The 15285-nt window shown below is 45.3% G+C and overlaps 1 protein-coding gene across 1 annotated transcript in view; it reads left to right on the forward strand.

The window, feature by feature from the left end:
• Window positions 1–334: 334 nt before the first annotated feature.
• ARAP2 (ArfGAP with RhoGAP domain, ankyrin repeat and PH domain 2) overlaps window positions 335–15285 on the forward strand; it is a gene marked incomplete at its 5' end in the record, with an annotated part of 127193 nt that continues 112242 nt past the window's right edge. Inside the window, 3 exons of the mRNA XM_083368063.1 lie at window positions 335–1146; window positions 8421–8491; window positions 13166–13303. Of these exons, the coding sequence (XP_083224189.1) occupies window positions 335–1146; window positions 8421–8491; window positions 13166–13303 (1021 nt within the window). The remainder of the gene's footprint in view (window positions 1147–8420; window positions 8492–13165; window positions 13304–15285) is intronic.

The following is a 15285-nucleotide window of genomic DNA, read 5'->3' on the forward strand; positions in this document are numbered from 1 at the left end:
GGCATGCTGGCTGAGGAATTCTGGGAGTCGAAGTCCACAAGTCATAAAAGGGCCAAGTCTGAAGACCCCCGATTGAAGATCACGGAAGGACTTGGGTTCTTTACGAGTACAAATGCTGATTCTGGACTATTAAAACCAATTTTAATATATTGCCCTCTTTCCCTCTGTATTGTAGGATTGAAAAGCCTGTGGGATTTATCTGCACACTTGCTCTTTATGGAAGGCATTTTATTCGATGTAGGAGAAGAGTCTCGTCCGGCTTTTCAAATATGACCCTATGGGATCATGCTTCTTTGGGATACCGATAGAAAAACCCACCCGTGAAATTGCCGTTATGTCAGATATCGGAGCCTTTTTAGTCAGCATCAACTTGGGGCAGTATCGTACAAACTTTAAAGACTTCGGCTACCACACTGTGCAAGAGTGCTTGGGCATAAATGACAGCGTCCTTCAACATGTTGGAATATCGCCTACGGGCCACCGTAGACGAATCCTCAAGCAGTTGGAGGCCGTGTTGAGAAGAATGCCGGAAACAGCTATAACATCAGATCAAAGTTGCTCTCCTAGGCATCTCCTCCATCCCAAACAGGTGAATGAAGCAGGTGGCGGGCCATCTGATGGACACAACAACACAACTTGTGGCAGCAACTGTGAAAGAAATACAACCTACACATCCCCTGTCTTGTTGGGAAACAGAGATAGCAGTCCAGTTTTGGATCTGGGCTCTTCTGACACGTTTGGTCCGAACCTGTTGGCAGATCCCACCACGGTTCCACGGAATTCACTGAGAAAAGTGACGTCGGAGAAGAAACCTGGCATGGAGGATGATCTGAAGACAGGGGAGCCAGAAACGTTGGGGTTTCAAGTTGACGCCACTCCCAAAGACGGATCTCCGTCTTCTGCTCTCTCTCCCACCGAGAAGCAAACCAGCCAGGTGCAGCTCTTATCAGGCTTGAGAACTTTGCTCGATGATCTGCAGGAGACGCCGTTCTTTGAGTTCAAAGGTGAAATGGTGCAAAATGATTTGTACGACACTTGCGCCCAAAGTCCATCAAGAGCGGGCCCCCGGCCAACGCGATCTTTTATGCTTCGGCACCGTCCTGTTCCAGAAATCCCAGGGGTTTCCTCGTTGGCGACTTCCAATAGGTAAACTTTAAAACGTTGATAAATGTCAAGCTATGGAGACACAGCTCGGAAATTATTTGCTTCTGGCTGGTAGATTTTGACTCCAGTCAAGGCACTGAGAATTGAACAGAATTAAAAGTTCTCGCCTCCGTTGCAATGCATTTCAATTGATGATCGATTTGCACTTGTTATGCAAATGGTAGCAGAGAGAGGTTAATTCTGTGCAAAATCTGTGTCAATGGCAGGGTGATAGCTTAATAAATTGTCATGCATGGGCTGTTCTCTCCTATGAGGATATTGTCTTTCTTTCTTTCTTTCTTTCTTTCTTTCTTTCTTTCTTTCTTTCTTTCTTTCTTTCTTTCTTTCTTTCTTTCTTTCTTTCTTTCTTTCTTTCTTAGCGGTGGCTCAGTGGATTAGGACGCTGAGCTTGTCGATCAGAAGATCGGCATTTTGGTGGGTCGAATCCCGAGTGCCGCGTAACAGAGTGAGCGCCTGTTACTCGTCCCAGCTTCTGCCAACCTAGCAGTTCGAAAGCACGTAAAAAATGCAAGTAGAAAAATAGGAACCACTACGGTGGGAAGGTAACAGCGTTCCATGCGCCTTTGGCGTCTAGTCATGCTGGCCACATGACCACGGAGACGTCCTCGGACAAGCGCTGGTTCTTCGGCTTTGAAACGGAGATGAGCACCAGCCCCTAGAGTCGGAAACGACTAGCACGCATGTGCGGGGGAACCTTTACCTTATCTTAAGGTATTTAAGAACTGCTAACACCATCAGCTTGCTGTGAGTTGTTAGCAACAACTTCCAGACTAGCTTAAAATTATGAAATTCCCTGGTGCAGCTTCTCCTCCAAGGCTGCCCCTCCTGTAGGGATGTAGTGTCAGGAGCCCAGTTAAAAATAGTTCATAATAAGAATAAACCCAGATTTGGAATGTTTGAGAAGTACACAATAAACTAGATTATCGTATATACTTTAAGGCAGTCCAGGAGGAGCGGTTTCCAAATTTTGTAAGCTATTTCAAAATATTGTGCTGGCTCAGCTGGAGCTACGCGTCAGCGTTAGGATCTTAAGTATGAAATATTTTCAGGATCTGCAGTTGATCCTTGACTTATAACCGCTTGTTTAGTGACTGCTCCATGTGACCGCAGGACTGAAAAAAGTGACGTATGACCGGTTTAGTCATAAGTCAGGGTCACATGATCAAAATCTGCACACTTGGCAACTGACTCATATTTATGACGGCTGCAATGACGGCTGTGATCCCTTTCGTGGACCTTCTGACAAGCAAAGTCAGTGGGGAAGCCAGATTCATTTAACAACCATGTTGCTCACTTAACAACTGCAACGATTCCCTTAACAACGCCCGACTTAAGAAAGTTGTAAAAATGGGACCAAACTCACTTAACCATCGTCTCACTTAGCAATGGAAATTTTGAGCTCAGTCGCGATCATATGTTGAGGATTACCTGTATAGTCTAGACCAGGGGTCTTCAATCTTGGCCCTTTTATGACTTGTGGACTTCAACTCCCAGAATTCCTCAGCCAGTGTGCCTGTGTACCTGGCTGAGTGTGCCTGGCTGAGTGTGCCTGGCTGAGTAATTCTGGGAGTTGAAGTCCACAAGTCATAAAAGGGCCAAGTTTGAAGACCCCTGGTCTAGTTCTAGCTGGGTGTTACTCAACGAAGAAATGCCTACCACACATGTAGTTTGAACAATCCAGAATTCTTCAAGCAGTGTGGTCACTGCTGGGAATTCTGGAACACAAGAGGAAAAAGTGACTCAGGCCTTCTAGGAAAGCAGAGGCTGGGATCAGGTTTGGCAAGTTGTGGCATGACTTCATCACGATGTGGGTTACATTCGACGAAATGAAGCTGGAGCACGCGGCGTTGGGAAACTGTAGCCGTGAAGGCAATAGAGAGGTGGAGGAAGAATCAGGAAACGGTTGTCCCCATAGGAGCTTTTTCCAACAGGCAACTGGACTTCCTTATTTTTCTTCGAAGACATTTCGCTTCTCACCCAAGAAGCTTCTTCAGCTCTGCCTGGATGGTGGAGGAACGGAAGGATTTATACTCCTTGCAGAGAGCTGGTCGTTTGCCTCCTTTTAGAGAGTCGTTGAGGCCACCAGGAGGTTTTATCTGTGTCATCATTCTTCAAAGAAAAACCAGAAAGTCCAGTGGCCTCTTGAAAAAGCACCTTTGGAACAATCGTGACCTGGATGACTAAGAATCTCCATATAGACATTTAGGGAAATGATTGAAGCCTGGGAAACGGGTCCCTTGTCAGTCAACAGGAGTGACTTACCAAGTGTGTAGGAGTCAAGGGTTTGGCAGCCCAAGGAAACAACAGCCACTTGCAAGCCATCCATACACCAATCAACCAATAGAACATAGAAGAATAGAGTTGGAAGGGACCTTGGAGGTCTTCTAGTCTGACCCCCTGCTCCAGGTGAAGACCCTATACCAGGGGTAGGCAACCTTGGCTCTTTTATGACTTGTGGACTTCAACTCCCAGAATTCCTGAGCCAGCCATGAGTCATAAAAGAGCCATGGGTTGCCTACCCCTGCCATAGACAGGGCATTGTGCAGATTGCCATTATGCAGATTGCAAAATTTGGGCTCAGGAAGCCAAGTCAGAGCTAGGCAATCACCACCTCATCCTTCTCCCTCTCTTCTTCTTCTTCCTCCTCCTCTTCCTCCTCCTCCTCCCCCTCCCCATCACCCTATTTCCTCTTTTCAATAGAGAAAAGTAAGGGGAAGTTTTGAAAAAAAGAGAAAACGGATAAGTCAGATTTCATTTCTCAATGTTTTGATCTTGTCTCAGGAAAGATTTTGGGTTTTACATGATTTCAGTGGTGTGTGTGTGTGTGTGTGTGTGTGTGTGTGTGTGTGTGTGTGTGTTTCTTTTCTGATGAGCTGGATGGAATGTAATTTATTTAGAACTTTTTATAAAGGCAACGAACCGCCCTTTTCTGATATGAGAAGTCTGATTGAGACAACTCGATGACATTTTGCCCGAGTGAAGAAATGGAGTGATTTTTTTTGTGAAAAAAATCAGCGTTTTGTGAAATAATTTGTTGATTTAACGTTAAAGCAGGAATGGGCAAGTAGAGGGGGTGACATGACAGCAGACTTCCAACATCTGAGGGGCTGCCACAAGAAAAAAAAGGGGGGGCAACCTGTTCTCCAAAGCTCCTGAAGTAAGTCAGGACAAGAGGCAACGGATGGAAACTAATCGAGGAGAGAAGCAGCCTTGAACTAAGGAGAAATTTCCTGACAATTAGAACAATAAACCAGTGGAACCACCTGCCTACAGAAGTGGTGAATGCTCCAACACTGGAAGTTTTTAAGAAGAGACTGGACAGCCATTTGTCTGAAATGGTATAGGGTTTCCTGCCTGAGCAGGGAGTTGGGCTAGATGACCTCCAAAGTCCCTTCCGACTCTGCTTATTCTGTTATCTTTACGACCTGTGGACTTCAACTGCCTGAATTAATGCTGGCTTAGGAATTCTGGGAGTTGAAGTCCATGGGTCATAAAGGGGCCATATTTGTCCATCCCTTCATTAAAGGCTTTATGAAAAAGCAGGAGTCTTTTGAAAGGCAATCTTTCCCAGTCTCTTTGCTTCCGTATTGTCTGAAATAATAATTTTTTAGAATTCTTTGCCCACCATGACGGAACGCTAACTTCCAATATATGTGAATGGTGATAGATTAGGACGCCATTTACAATGGTAGGGAATCTCGACTGAACTGTGCAAAACACGAAAACAGTTTCCCAGTGCACGGTAGCAGGAAAAGAAAAACTCTTTCCTACTTCTTAAAGCAGCTATGTCTTTGGCAAGACATGGCTGCTTTGCAAAAACAAAACAAAACATCTCTGGCTTTATCCCTGGTGGCTGTTCGTTCAGGACACTGTACGTTTCCAGGATGGAAAAAAAACAACAAACCTTGATGGGCTGTGAGCACGCTAAAGTTTCTCACCAGTCAGAAACGTGACTTTACGTAGCCCTTATCAGATGTTGCGGCTTTCAAACTTTATCGCGTAAACAGTTTTGAAAAGGACACGTTTCAAGAACTCTTTTCTTTTGTGTTGACCCAGAAACACAGCCGAAATACAGGTAGTCGCATTTATGAATTGTTTTCCCTTCAGGCAGACCTTAAGTTTAAATTGAATAGAAACACGAGGATACCCCGTGTGTGTGTTTATTTTGACTGAGTGATTCTAGCCTTCAGGGCTCAGATGGATCACTTTCGCTTAACATTCGGCTCAGATTCTTGCCATGGGCAGTTCTGAGACGCAGACCAAGGTTTCCTCCTTTATCTTATCTCAGCTCAGTATATAGGCACTTCCTAAATAAACACTAGGGACGTGGTGGCTCAGTGGGTTAGGACGCTGAGCTTGTCGATCAGAAGATCGGCAGTTTGGCGGGTCGAATCCCGAGTGCCGCGTAACAAAGTGAGGGCCTGTTACTCATCCCAGCTTCTGCCAACCTAGCAGTTCGAAAGCACGTAAAAAATGCAAGTAGAAAAATAGGGACCACTATGGTGGGAAGGTAACAGCGTTCCGTGCGCCTTTGGCGTCTAGTCATGCCGGCCACATGACCACGGAGACGTCCTCGGACAAGCGCTGGCTCTTTGGCTTTGAAACGGAGATGAGCACCGGCCCCTAGAGTCGGAAACGACTAGCACGCATGTGCAGGGGAACCTTTAACTTTATAAATAAACACTTATCTTCCCATAGCTCATAAAGGATTACGGCAGGGGTCCCTGGTCCATGGACCGGTACCGGGGCGTAGCATGCCAGCAACCGGTCTGCAGAAACAAGCAAAACCCCCTCTGTGGGATGCAGGCAGCACACGAAACCATGCATCCTACGGTCCATGGAAAAACCTCTCTCTACGGAACCGGTCCCTGGTGCCCAAAAGGCCCGGGGCCTCTGGATTTTGGGACCTTGAAAATATTGGAGAAAAACCATGTAAACTATTTCAGGACATTTTAAATCCTGTGAGTTTTTGATCAGTATGATCATTTTAATGCCACTTTATAATGCCTTGGTGAGGCCACACTTGGTATCCTGCATCCAGTTTTGGTCACCACAGTGTAAAAAAGATGTTGAGACTCTGGAAAGAGTGCAGAGAAGAGCAACAAAGATGATCAGGGGACTGGAGGCTAAAACATACAAGGAATGGCTTCTGGAATAGGGTATGTCTAGTTTAATGAAGAGAAGGACGAAGGGGGGACACGATAGCAGTGGTCCAATATCTTAGGGATTGCCACAAAGAAGAGGGAGTCAAGCTATCCTCCAAAGCACCTGAAAGCAGGACAAGAAGCAACGGATGGAAACTAGTCAAGGAGAGAAGCAACCTAGAACTAAGGAGAAACTTCCTGACAGTTAGAACAATTAACCAGTGGAACGACTTGCCTCCAGAAGCGGTGAATGCTCCAACACTGGAGGTTTTTAAGAAGAGACTGGACAGCCATTTGTCTGAAATGGTATAGGGTTTCCTGCTTGACAAGGGGGTTGGACTAGAAGACCTCCAAGGTCCCTTCCAACTCTATTATTACTATTATTATTATTATTATTATTATTATTATTATTATTATTATTATTATTATTATTATTATTATTATTATTATTTTAGACAAGATCAGCCAGCAGCTAAAGTTTGATTAACGCATCCCTCAATGTCAAGCCTTGCATTTGTGTCAATGTTAAGTGCAGATTAATGGGTTGCCAGTCCTCGTGGAGGAAGGAGTGTGCAAGCTGGCAGCCTGACTCCCTCATTTATGTATAAATCCACAAACATGGCAGGCAGATTAGGAAGGAGGGGGTTCAGGATCTGTCTGCTGTCTTCTGTGGCCTGAAGTGGTGACTCTCAGCTATTTCGATGTTGGAGAATCCTTTGTTTGGCAGTATGAGACAAGGCCAATAATTCCTTGGCCCCTCGTGAGTGAGGGAGCTCTAAAATCAGAGAGCAGAAATGTTGAAATTCAAGGTGTACATGAATTCAGGGGGAAAAAAAATCAGTTTGGCTTAGAATCATAGAGTTAGGGTTAGGGTTAGCCCAATCCTCTACCCAAGGCCGGAGACCTTATACCATCAAATAATAATAATAATAATAATAATAATAATAATAATAATAATAATAATAATAATAATAATAATAATAATAATAATAATAATAATAATAATAATAATAATAATAATAATAATGAAGGAAGAAGAAGAAGAAGGAAGAAGAAGAAGAAGAAGAAGAAGAAGAAGAAGAAGAAGAAGAAGAAGAAGAAGAAGAAGAAGAAGAAGAAGAAGAAGAAAGGAAGGGACTTTGGAGGTCATCTAGTCCAACTCCCTGCTCAGGCAGGAAACCCTATACCATTTCAGACAAATGGCTGATCACAGCTTCTGGAAGCAGGTTGTTCCACTGGTTAATTGTTCTGTCAGGAAGTTTCTCCTTAGTTCTAGGTTGCTTCTCTCCTTGATGAGTTTCCATCCGTTGCTTCTTGTCCTGCCTTCAGGGGCTTTGGAGAATAGCTTGACTCCCTCTTCTTTGTGGCAGCCCCTGAGATACTGGAATGCTGCTATCCTGTCACCCCTCTCCATTCTCTTCATTAAACTAGACCTGCCCAATTCCAGCCGCCATTCCTTATATGTTTTAGCCTCCAGTCCCCTGATCATCATTGTTGCTCTTCTCTGCACTCTTTCTAGAGTCTCAACATCTTTTTTACATCGTGGTGACCAAAACTAGATGCCGTATTCCAGGGGTGGCCTTACCAAGGCCTTGTAAAGTGGTATTAACACTTCATGCTATCTTCATTCTATCCCTCTGTTAGAATCAAGACCACGAGAAGTGTTAATACCCCTTTACAAAGCTTTGGTAAGGCCACACTTGGAATACTGCATCCAGTTTTGGTCACCAAATGGATGTCCAGTCTTTTCTCGAAGACCTCCAGCGATGGAGCAGCCACAACTGTGTGAGACAAGCTCTTCCACTGATTAATTAATTCCTCCTTATTTCCAGGTTGGATTTTGCTCTGAGGAGCTGCCACCCATTGCTTCTTGTCCTGCCTTCAGGTGCTTTGGAGAATAAGTCAATGCCATCTTCTGTCTTCTAGGAGTCCTAGGATGGGGGCCTAGGACAGAACTGTCCAACAGTGGCCTTAATTTGGCAAAGGGATCAAAGAGCTTGGTGAAAGATGCTTATGCCTAAAGCTGAAACTCTTTACATTGTAGATAACGGGTACCTTGCTAATACAGATTTGTCCTAATAACGTAATTTCTTCCCTTTGGCATGCTTCCAGCGCTCTACACGAACGAAGAAGCACGAATGGTTTGAGTATCCCTTGTTCTGAGGATTGTATTTCAGAAAACAGTAAGTAAAATTTTGCGACCGATTGTAATTCACGCGGGAGAGGTGATCTTAAATGCCTTATTTGGGGAATCTAGAAGGTCAAAAGGCCGCAATTATAAAGAAAGGGTTTTTATAGATGCTGAAGTTGAACCTCTTATAATATGTTGTTGTTGTTGTTGTTGTTGTTTTTAAAAGAAGGAAGTAATGTTTCCAACTGGGTAGCACAGATCAGGTGCAGTCATGAAACATTTTCACGCTAAGAAAGGGTAGATCGTGATGGTGTATTTATTCCCGGTAGAAAGCGGCCATTCTTCCATCATTGGAACACTAATGCATTTTCTTGCAGAGGAAACGTGTAGATTTTGCTTCACCATGACAGAAAAGAATATATTTAGCTCAAGGTTGAACTGGGGGGGCCTTGGTGCTCCCCCTCCTCCTCTCTCTTCCTCCTCCTCCCCCTCCTTTGTCACTTCCTCTTCCTCCCCTCCTCCTCCCCCTCCTCCCCACCTCCTCTCCTCCTCCTCCTCCTCCCCTCCCTCTCCTCCTCTGACCTGAAGTACATCCCCATCATAAGCCTCTCTCTGATGACCCACACCTGGCCCATCACAACACCCTCACTTGACACCCCCAGACTTGAAGCCCTTCCATCAGTAGAACACCCAACACTTGACCTAGCCTGGTCACGAAATGTTCGGAAACCGACCCACAAACTCGGAGGGCGGACCTTCGCCATAATTCCTAAAACAATGAAACTGCTTGGCATTCCACTTCCTTGTCCCTTTGTAGGAAAGGAATTCTCGCCCATCGTTCAAATGCTGACCGTTCTCACGCGTCCCTTTTTTTTTGCATTTGATATTAATCCGTCAATCACAACTGTGAAAAAAAAGCGCAACTGTGAAGGGTCACTAAGTGTACCGTTGCAAACCAAGGACCTCCTACCACTGGAGGGCAAGGAGAGCACCTTGTGGTTGAAATTATGCAATCGGTTGACCTTGTAGGAGGTCTGCAATTTTAAAGTCGCTTAAGGATGAGAGTGTTGTGATTCAGGGTCAGCCTGTGGGTTCGGCAGTTGGGTCGGACGACTCAGAGGAGGAGGGGGGTGTTGAAGAGCTTGCTGAGGGGGTTGAAGATCTTGCTGATGAGAGCCCTCAGGCAGGCCCCTCCCACTTGGTCACCATGGAGACCCAGCTGTGTGAGCCTGACAGTGTGGATGAAGATGACCCACAGCTGGCCCTGTTCAAGGACGCCCGACGCAGGAGGCAGTCAAGTAGGAGTAAACAGAGGAAGGCAATGGGGCTTCTCGGAAGGAGGCAGAGAGAAGCCACGCCCTGAACTCTTTATAAAGGGAATGTGTGGGGAGGGCTGGTTTGCTGAAAGCAACCGCTCAGATAGTGTTTCAAAGCTCCTGTATCTTGGTTCGTGTCTTGTTTGTTTTTGTAGTAATAAATTTGGCAGACGTAATTCCAGCCTCTTGCCGTTTGTAAAGGGGTTGCCTTTTCTGCAGGGCCGGTAGCAGGCTGGTACAGAACAGTGAAGAAAAAAAATGACCTTCCAATGTAGTAGGAAAATGGACTGCGTCGTATAAAATGTTCCACGAAGGCAGTTGACTTTGTAATAATGCCGCTTTGGTGTGTGTGTGTGTGTGTGTGAAAGGCCTAACAAGCAGGCATATACATAGAATGAAGGCTACTGCTAAGCTTGCAAGCCGCCCTGAGTCTTCGGAGAAGGGCGGGATATAAATGGAATTAAAATAAAATAAATAAATAAAAATAAATAGTTCCTGAATTGAGATGGGATCGAATGCAAAGTTTTTCAAGGGAGGAGGGGGGCTGTTGCTTGAGTTTGGCTAACAATCCTAATTGTAAGAATTGTGTACAGCAGTTGGGCTTGGCTGATTTCAGAGAAAGCTGAGCAGGTTCAGAGCTGGTTAGTGTGTGGAATGAGGGCTAGTAGGAAACCACACTAGGTAGTCTAGCCTGGCAGAGTAAAAACACTCTTCTCAGCAACTTCTATATTGTTGCTAAGAAATGTCAGGCAGAAGTGACCTTGATGTGAAGGAGATGTTATCAATCAATCAGAATAGAGCGGGGAGGGACCTTGGAGGTCATCTAGTCCAACCCCCTGCTCAAGCAGGAGACCCTATACCATCTCAGACAAGGGACTGTCCGGTCTCTTCTTAAAAACCTCCAGTGATGGAGCGCCCACGATTTCTGAAGGCAACTTCTGTTCCACCGGTTAATTGTCCTCACTGTTAGGAAGTTTCTCCTTAATTCCAGGTTGCTTCTCTCCTTGATTACTTTCCATCCGTCGTTTTTCCTGCCCTCTGGTCCTTTGGAAAATAGGTAGAACTTCTTTGTGGCAGCCCCTCAAATATTGGAAATATTGCCATCGTGTCACCCCCTCCTCCTTCTTTTCTCCAGACTAGCCACCCCCAATTCTTGCAGCCGTCCTTTATATGTTTTAGTCTCCTTTAAGCCTTTAATCATCCTAGTTGCTCTTCTCTGCACTTTTTCCAAAGTCTCAACATCTTTTCTTGTAAGGTGGTGAGCAGAACTGGGGGCAGCATTCCAGGTGTGGCCTTACTAAGGCTTTGTCCAACGGTGCTAATACTTCGGGTGATTTTGATTCTCTGCCTGTGTTTATGCAACCAAGGATCGTATTCAGCTTTTTTGGCTGCTGCCACACGCTGCTGGCTCATATTTAAGCGGCCGTCTACACTAGGACTCCAAGGTCCCTCTCACAGTTACTGGGGTTTTTGTTTTTTTTGAGCCAGGTTTTGCCTAATCGGTAACTTGTACCTTTGGGTTGTTTTTCCCCTGCCTAAGCGTAAAGCCTGGCTTTTCTCCACATTAAATTTCATTTTGTTGGATGGGGGGCCATTGTTCTTATTCGCATTGTGTTTTGTGAGAAAAGGTGAACCTGGGCAAAATCTCACCCTCCTCTTTGCCTCGGCAAATGCGGATTACTTATAAGAGTTATTATTATTATTATTATTATTTTTTGCATTGCAAACACGGACAGTAAAGCGTGAAGGCAGGCCTTGCTGTCGGAAGACTGATCTGATCTGATTAAATATATGCTTGCTGGGGTTTTAGCTCATTTAATTAAGAGTTAAGGGCAGGTTTCAACAGCTTTGCGCCGATCTGAAACCTGACATGTTGCTTGTCTGCAATTTAGAGACATCACTTTGTTTTGCTTGCAACTCCAAGCACGGAGGTGTGCATTTTATTATTGTTTTTCTTTTAGCCTTTAGTTCTTCAACAGAAGGGAAGCAAAAGATTAAAAAGGGCAAAAAAGAGAGGACAGAATAAAACAATAGCATGCATTATATGCGTATAAGGTTTTCTCCCGTGCGACTATAAGGAAAACAATTCCTAGGGCAGTTTCAAGAAAGGACTATTCATATTTCACTGGGATCGTCCATAAATTATTTGTGTTCATGAGCAAGTCCTTCATACGTTGCAAGTAATATCGGATTTATAATCTACTAAGCAATGGGACCCATCGATTTGTCTTGTCAACATTGAAGTTAGAAAGGCCTAGGAAATCCATTTCTGTTTTCCAGATATTTGGGAATGTGGTCATCCCAAAATACTTAACCCTTGTTTCAACGCCAAATTAATTAATGCAATTACTTCTTCCTGGAATGTGCCGACTTTAGGACTTGCAAAAATCCTGTGTTTGGATGGAGCGCCATTCTGGAAAGAGTGCAGAGAAGAGCAAATAAATAAATAAATAAATGATTAAGGGGCTGGAGGCTAAAACGTACAAAGAACGGTTGCAGGAATTGGGTATGTCTAGTCTAATGAAAGGGACGCGGTGGCTTAGTGGGTTAGGACGCTGAGCTTGTCGATCAGAAGGTCGGCAGTTTGGCGGGTCGAATCCCGAGTGCTGCGTAACAGAGTGCGCGCCTGTTACTCGTCCCAGCTTCTGCCAACCTAGCAGTTCGAAAGCACGTAAAAATGCAAGTAGAAAAATAGGGACCACTCCGGTGGGAAGGTAACAGCGTTCCGTGCGCCTTTGGCGTCTAGTCATGCCGGCCACGTGACCACGGAGATGTCCTTGGACAAGCGCTGGCTCTTCGGCTTTGAAACGGAGATGAGCACCGGCCCCTAGAGTCGGAAACGACTAGCACGCATGTGCGGGGGAACCTTTACCTTTACCTTTTTAGTCTAATGAAAAGAAGGACTAGACAGGACGTAGCAGTCTTCCAGTATTTGAGGGGATGACGGGGAGTGTCAAGTTATTTTCCAAAGCACCCAAAGACAAGACAAACAATGGTAGGAAACTAACGAAAGAGAGAAGCAACCTAGAACTAAGGAGAAATTTCCTAGCACAGAGAACAATTCACCAGTGGAAGAGCTTGCCACCAGAAGTTGTGGGTGCTTCATCACTGGAGGCTTTCAAGAAGAGACTGGGCAGCCATTTTGTCTGAAAAGGTATAGGGTCTCCTGCCTAAGCAGGGGGTTGGACTAGAAGACCTCCAGGGTCCCTTCCAACTCTGTTATTCTGTGTTCTATGTTCTTACGGCATTTGAAGCAGTGCGGTAATTTACTTACTCCTTTGGTGTTCAGCCACAATAGGATCCACAAAGCCCTATACACACACACACACACACACACACACACACACACACACACACACACACTGTATGGGGTGATGCCCTGAGCATGTCTGTCTGTTTTATTTTCCCAGGAGAACTAGCGGAAGAAAAGCCAGCTCCCATTTCTCCCTATGGTGAGACCTTCCTTATGAATTCTCCTGAAGAGATGGTGAGTTGTTTACTACCCAGAGGTCTGCAATTGCGTTCCAATAATGGCAAAATGGTTGAATGTGAGGCAGAGGGAGAAGGAGAAAGAGGGAGAGAGAAAGAGAAAGAAAGAAAGAGAGAGAGGGAGAAAGAGAGGGAGAGAGAAAGAGAAAGAGAGAGGAGAGAAAGAAAGGGAGAGAGAGAGAAAGAAAGAGGAAAGAGAGAGAGAAAGAGAGAGGGAGAGAAAAAGAAAGAAAGAGGGAGAAAGAGAAAGAGAGGGAGAGAAAGAAAGAGGGAGGAGAGAGAAAGAGAAAGAGAGGGAGAGAGAAAGAGAAAGAAAGGGAGAGAGAGAAAGAGACTCATATTATTTTTTTCCCGTCTCTGAATGTCTATCTTTATCTTTGCTGGATAACACCAAAGGTATACAGGTAGTCCTCGACTTACAACACTTCGCTTAGTGACTGTTCGAAGTTACAATGGCACTGAAAAAAGTGCCCCCCACAAACCACAGCCGAGCAAGACACCTGCCTGCCCGCCCGGCGGCCCTCTTCCTCCTGTCCGAGGTTTTCACGGTTGTGAGCATTTCTGTTGAGGATTGGCAGCGTGGGTGGAGTGGGGGGGGTGTTTGGTTTTTATTTCCCCCCCCTCCATCTGCTGGGTGGTTGCAGGAGGTTTTGGTCACTTCACATGACCCTGGGACACTGTGACCGTCATAAATACGAATCAGTTGCCAAGCATCTCAATGTAAATCACAAGACCCTGGAGATGCTGCAACATTCCAGCTGATCGGCGCTTCTTCTGGGCTCAACAGAAGAGCCAGGATCGGTGCCGAGCTCCAGCTGGAGCCTGGCGCTGATCCTGGCGCTTCCGCTGAGCCCTGACAGCCCTGCAGCTCCAGCCGTCTTTCGCTCAGGCTTGTGCGGTGCTGCCACCGGTTCAGCTCATTCCTTCTCTCATATGAGCCTTGGTGGAGCAGTGGGCTAATGCCTCAAGTAACACCAGCTGCCTGCAATTAGTGCAGGTTCGCATCCCACCAGGCTCAAGGTTGACTCAGCCTTCCATCCTTCCCAGGTAGGTAAAATGAGGACCCAGATTGTTGGGGGCAATTAAGCTGACTTTGTAATAATGCTGCTTGGGGGGAGGCGAAAGCCCTAATAAGCAGGTATATACATAGAATGAAGGCTATTGCTAAGCACATTGGTTTGTGCTTAAATTGTAAGCCGCCCTGAGTCTTTGGAGAAGGGCGGGATATAAATGGGATTAAAATAAAATAAATAAAATAAATTCCCCTCCCCGGCTACCACTTTTCTGGGATGGTCGCGTACCACCTGCCAGGTGCCAATGTACCACAGGTGGTACCCGTACCGCTGGTTGAAAATCCCTGGCTTAGATAGAGGACTGAAGGAAAATACAGCGCAAGACACAAACGGCAGATAATTTTGCGAGGCTCTTTTGGAAAGTCTGGAGGATCTCCTTAATGAAACACTTGGAAAGGGAATTAAATTGGCTGGAACAAGACAATTTTATCTTACTGAAAAATGAGCTTGGACGTAGGAAGCACTCGGCTGTGATTTCAATAGAGCACTGTCGTCAGTTCACGATAAGAAGGATTTTTTTCCCTCCCCTCAAGGTCCAAGTAAATATATTTTGGCCATGTGAAAGGCCATTCATTGCTTTTTAACAGCCTGCAAAATCAGCCTGGGTATTCCAATAAAAATTGCCAGCAGAATGGATTTCAGAAGACGTTGCTTTCCCCCCCCCCCCACGCCATTGGGAAAATCAGAATTAATTTACCAGGGCTGTTCTCTGTTTTGTGTAAAGTCAGGGAAGGTGTGCCCTTGTATCACGCCCCAACACACCCGGCCAAGCTGCACGTAGCCACACACACATACGAATGGAATTATTTACTAGGGCCCTCATGAAACTTACTCCAAATATATATATATACATACATACATACATACATACATACATACATACATACACACACACACACACACACACACACACACACACACACACACACACACATATATATATATATATATATATATATATATATATA

The sequence above is a fragment of the Vipera ursinii genome (genome assembly GCF_947247035.1).
Source record: "Vipera ursinii genome assembly, chromosome: 7".
NCBI lineage: Eukaryota > Metazoa > Chordata > Lepidosauria > Squamata > Viperidae > Vipera > Vipera ursinii.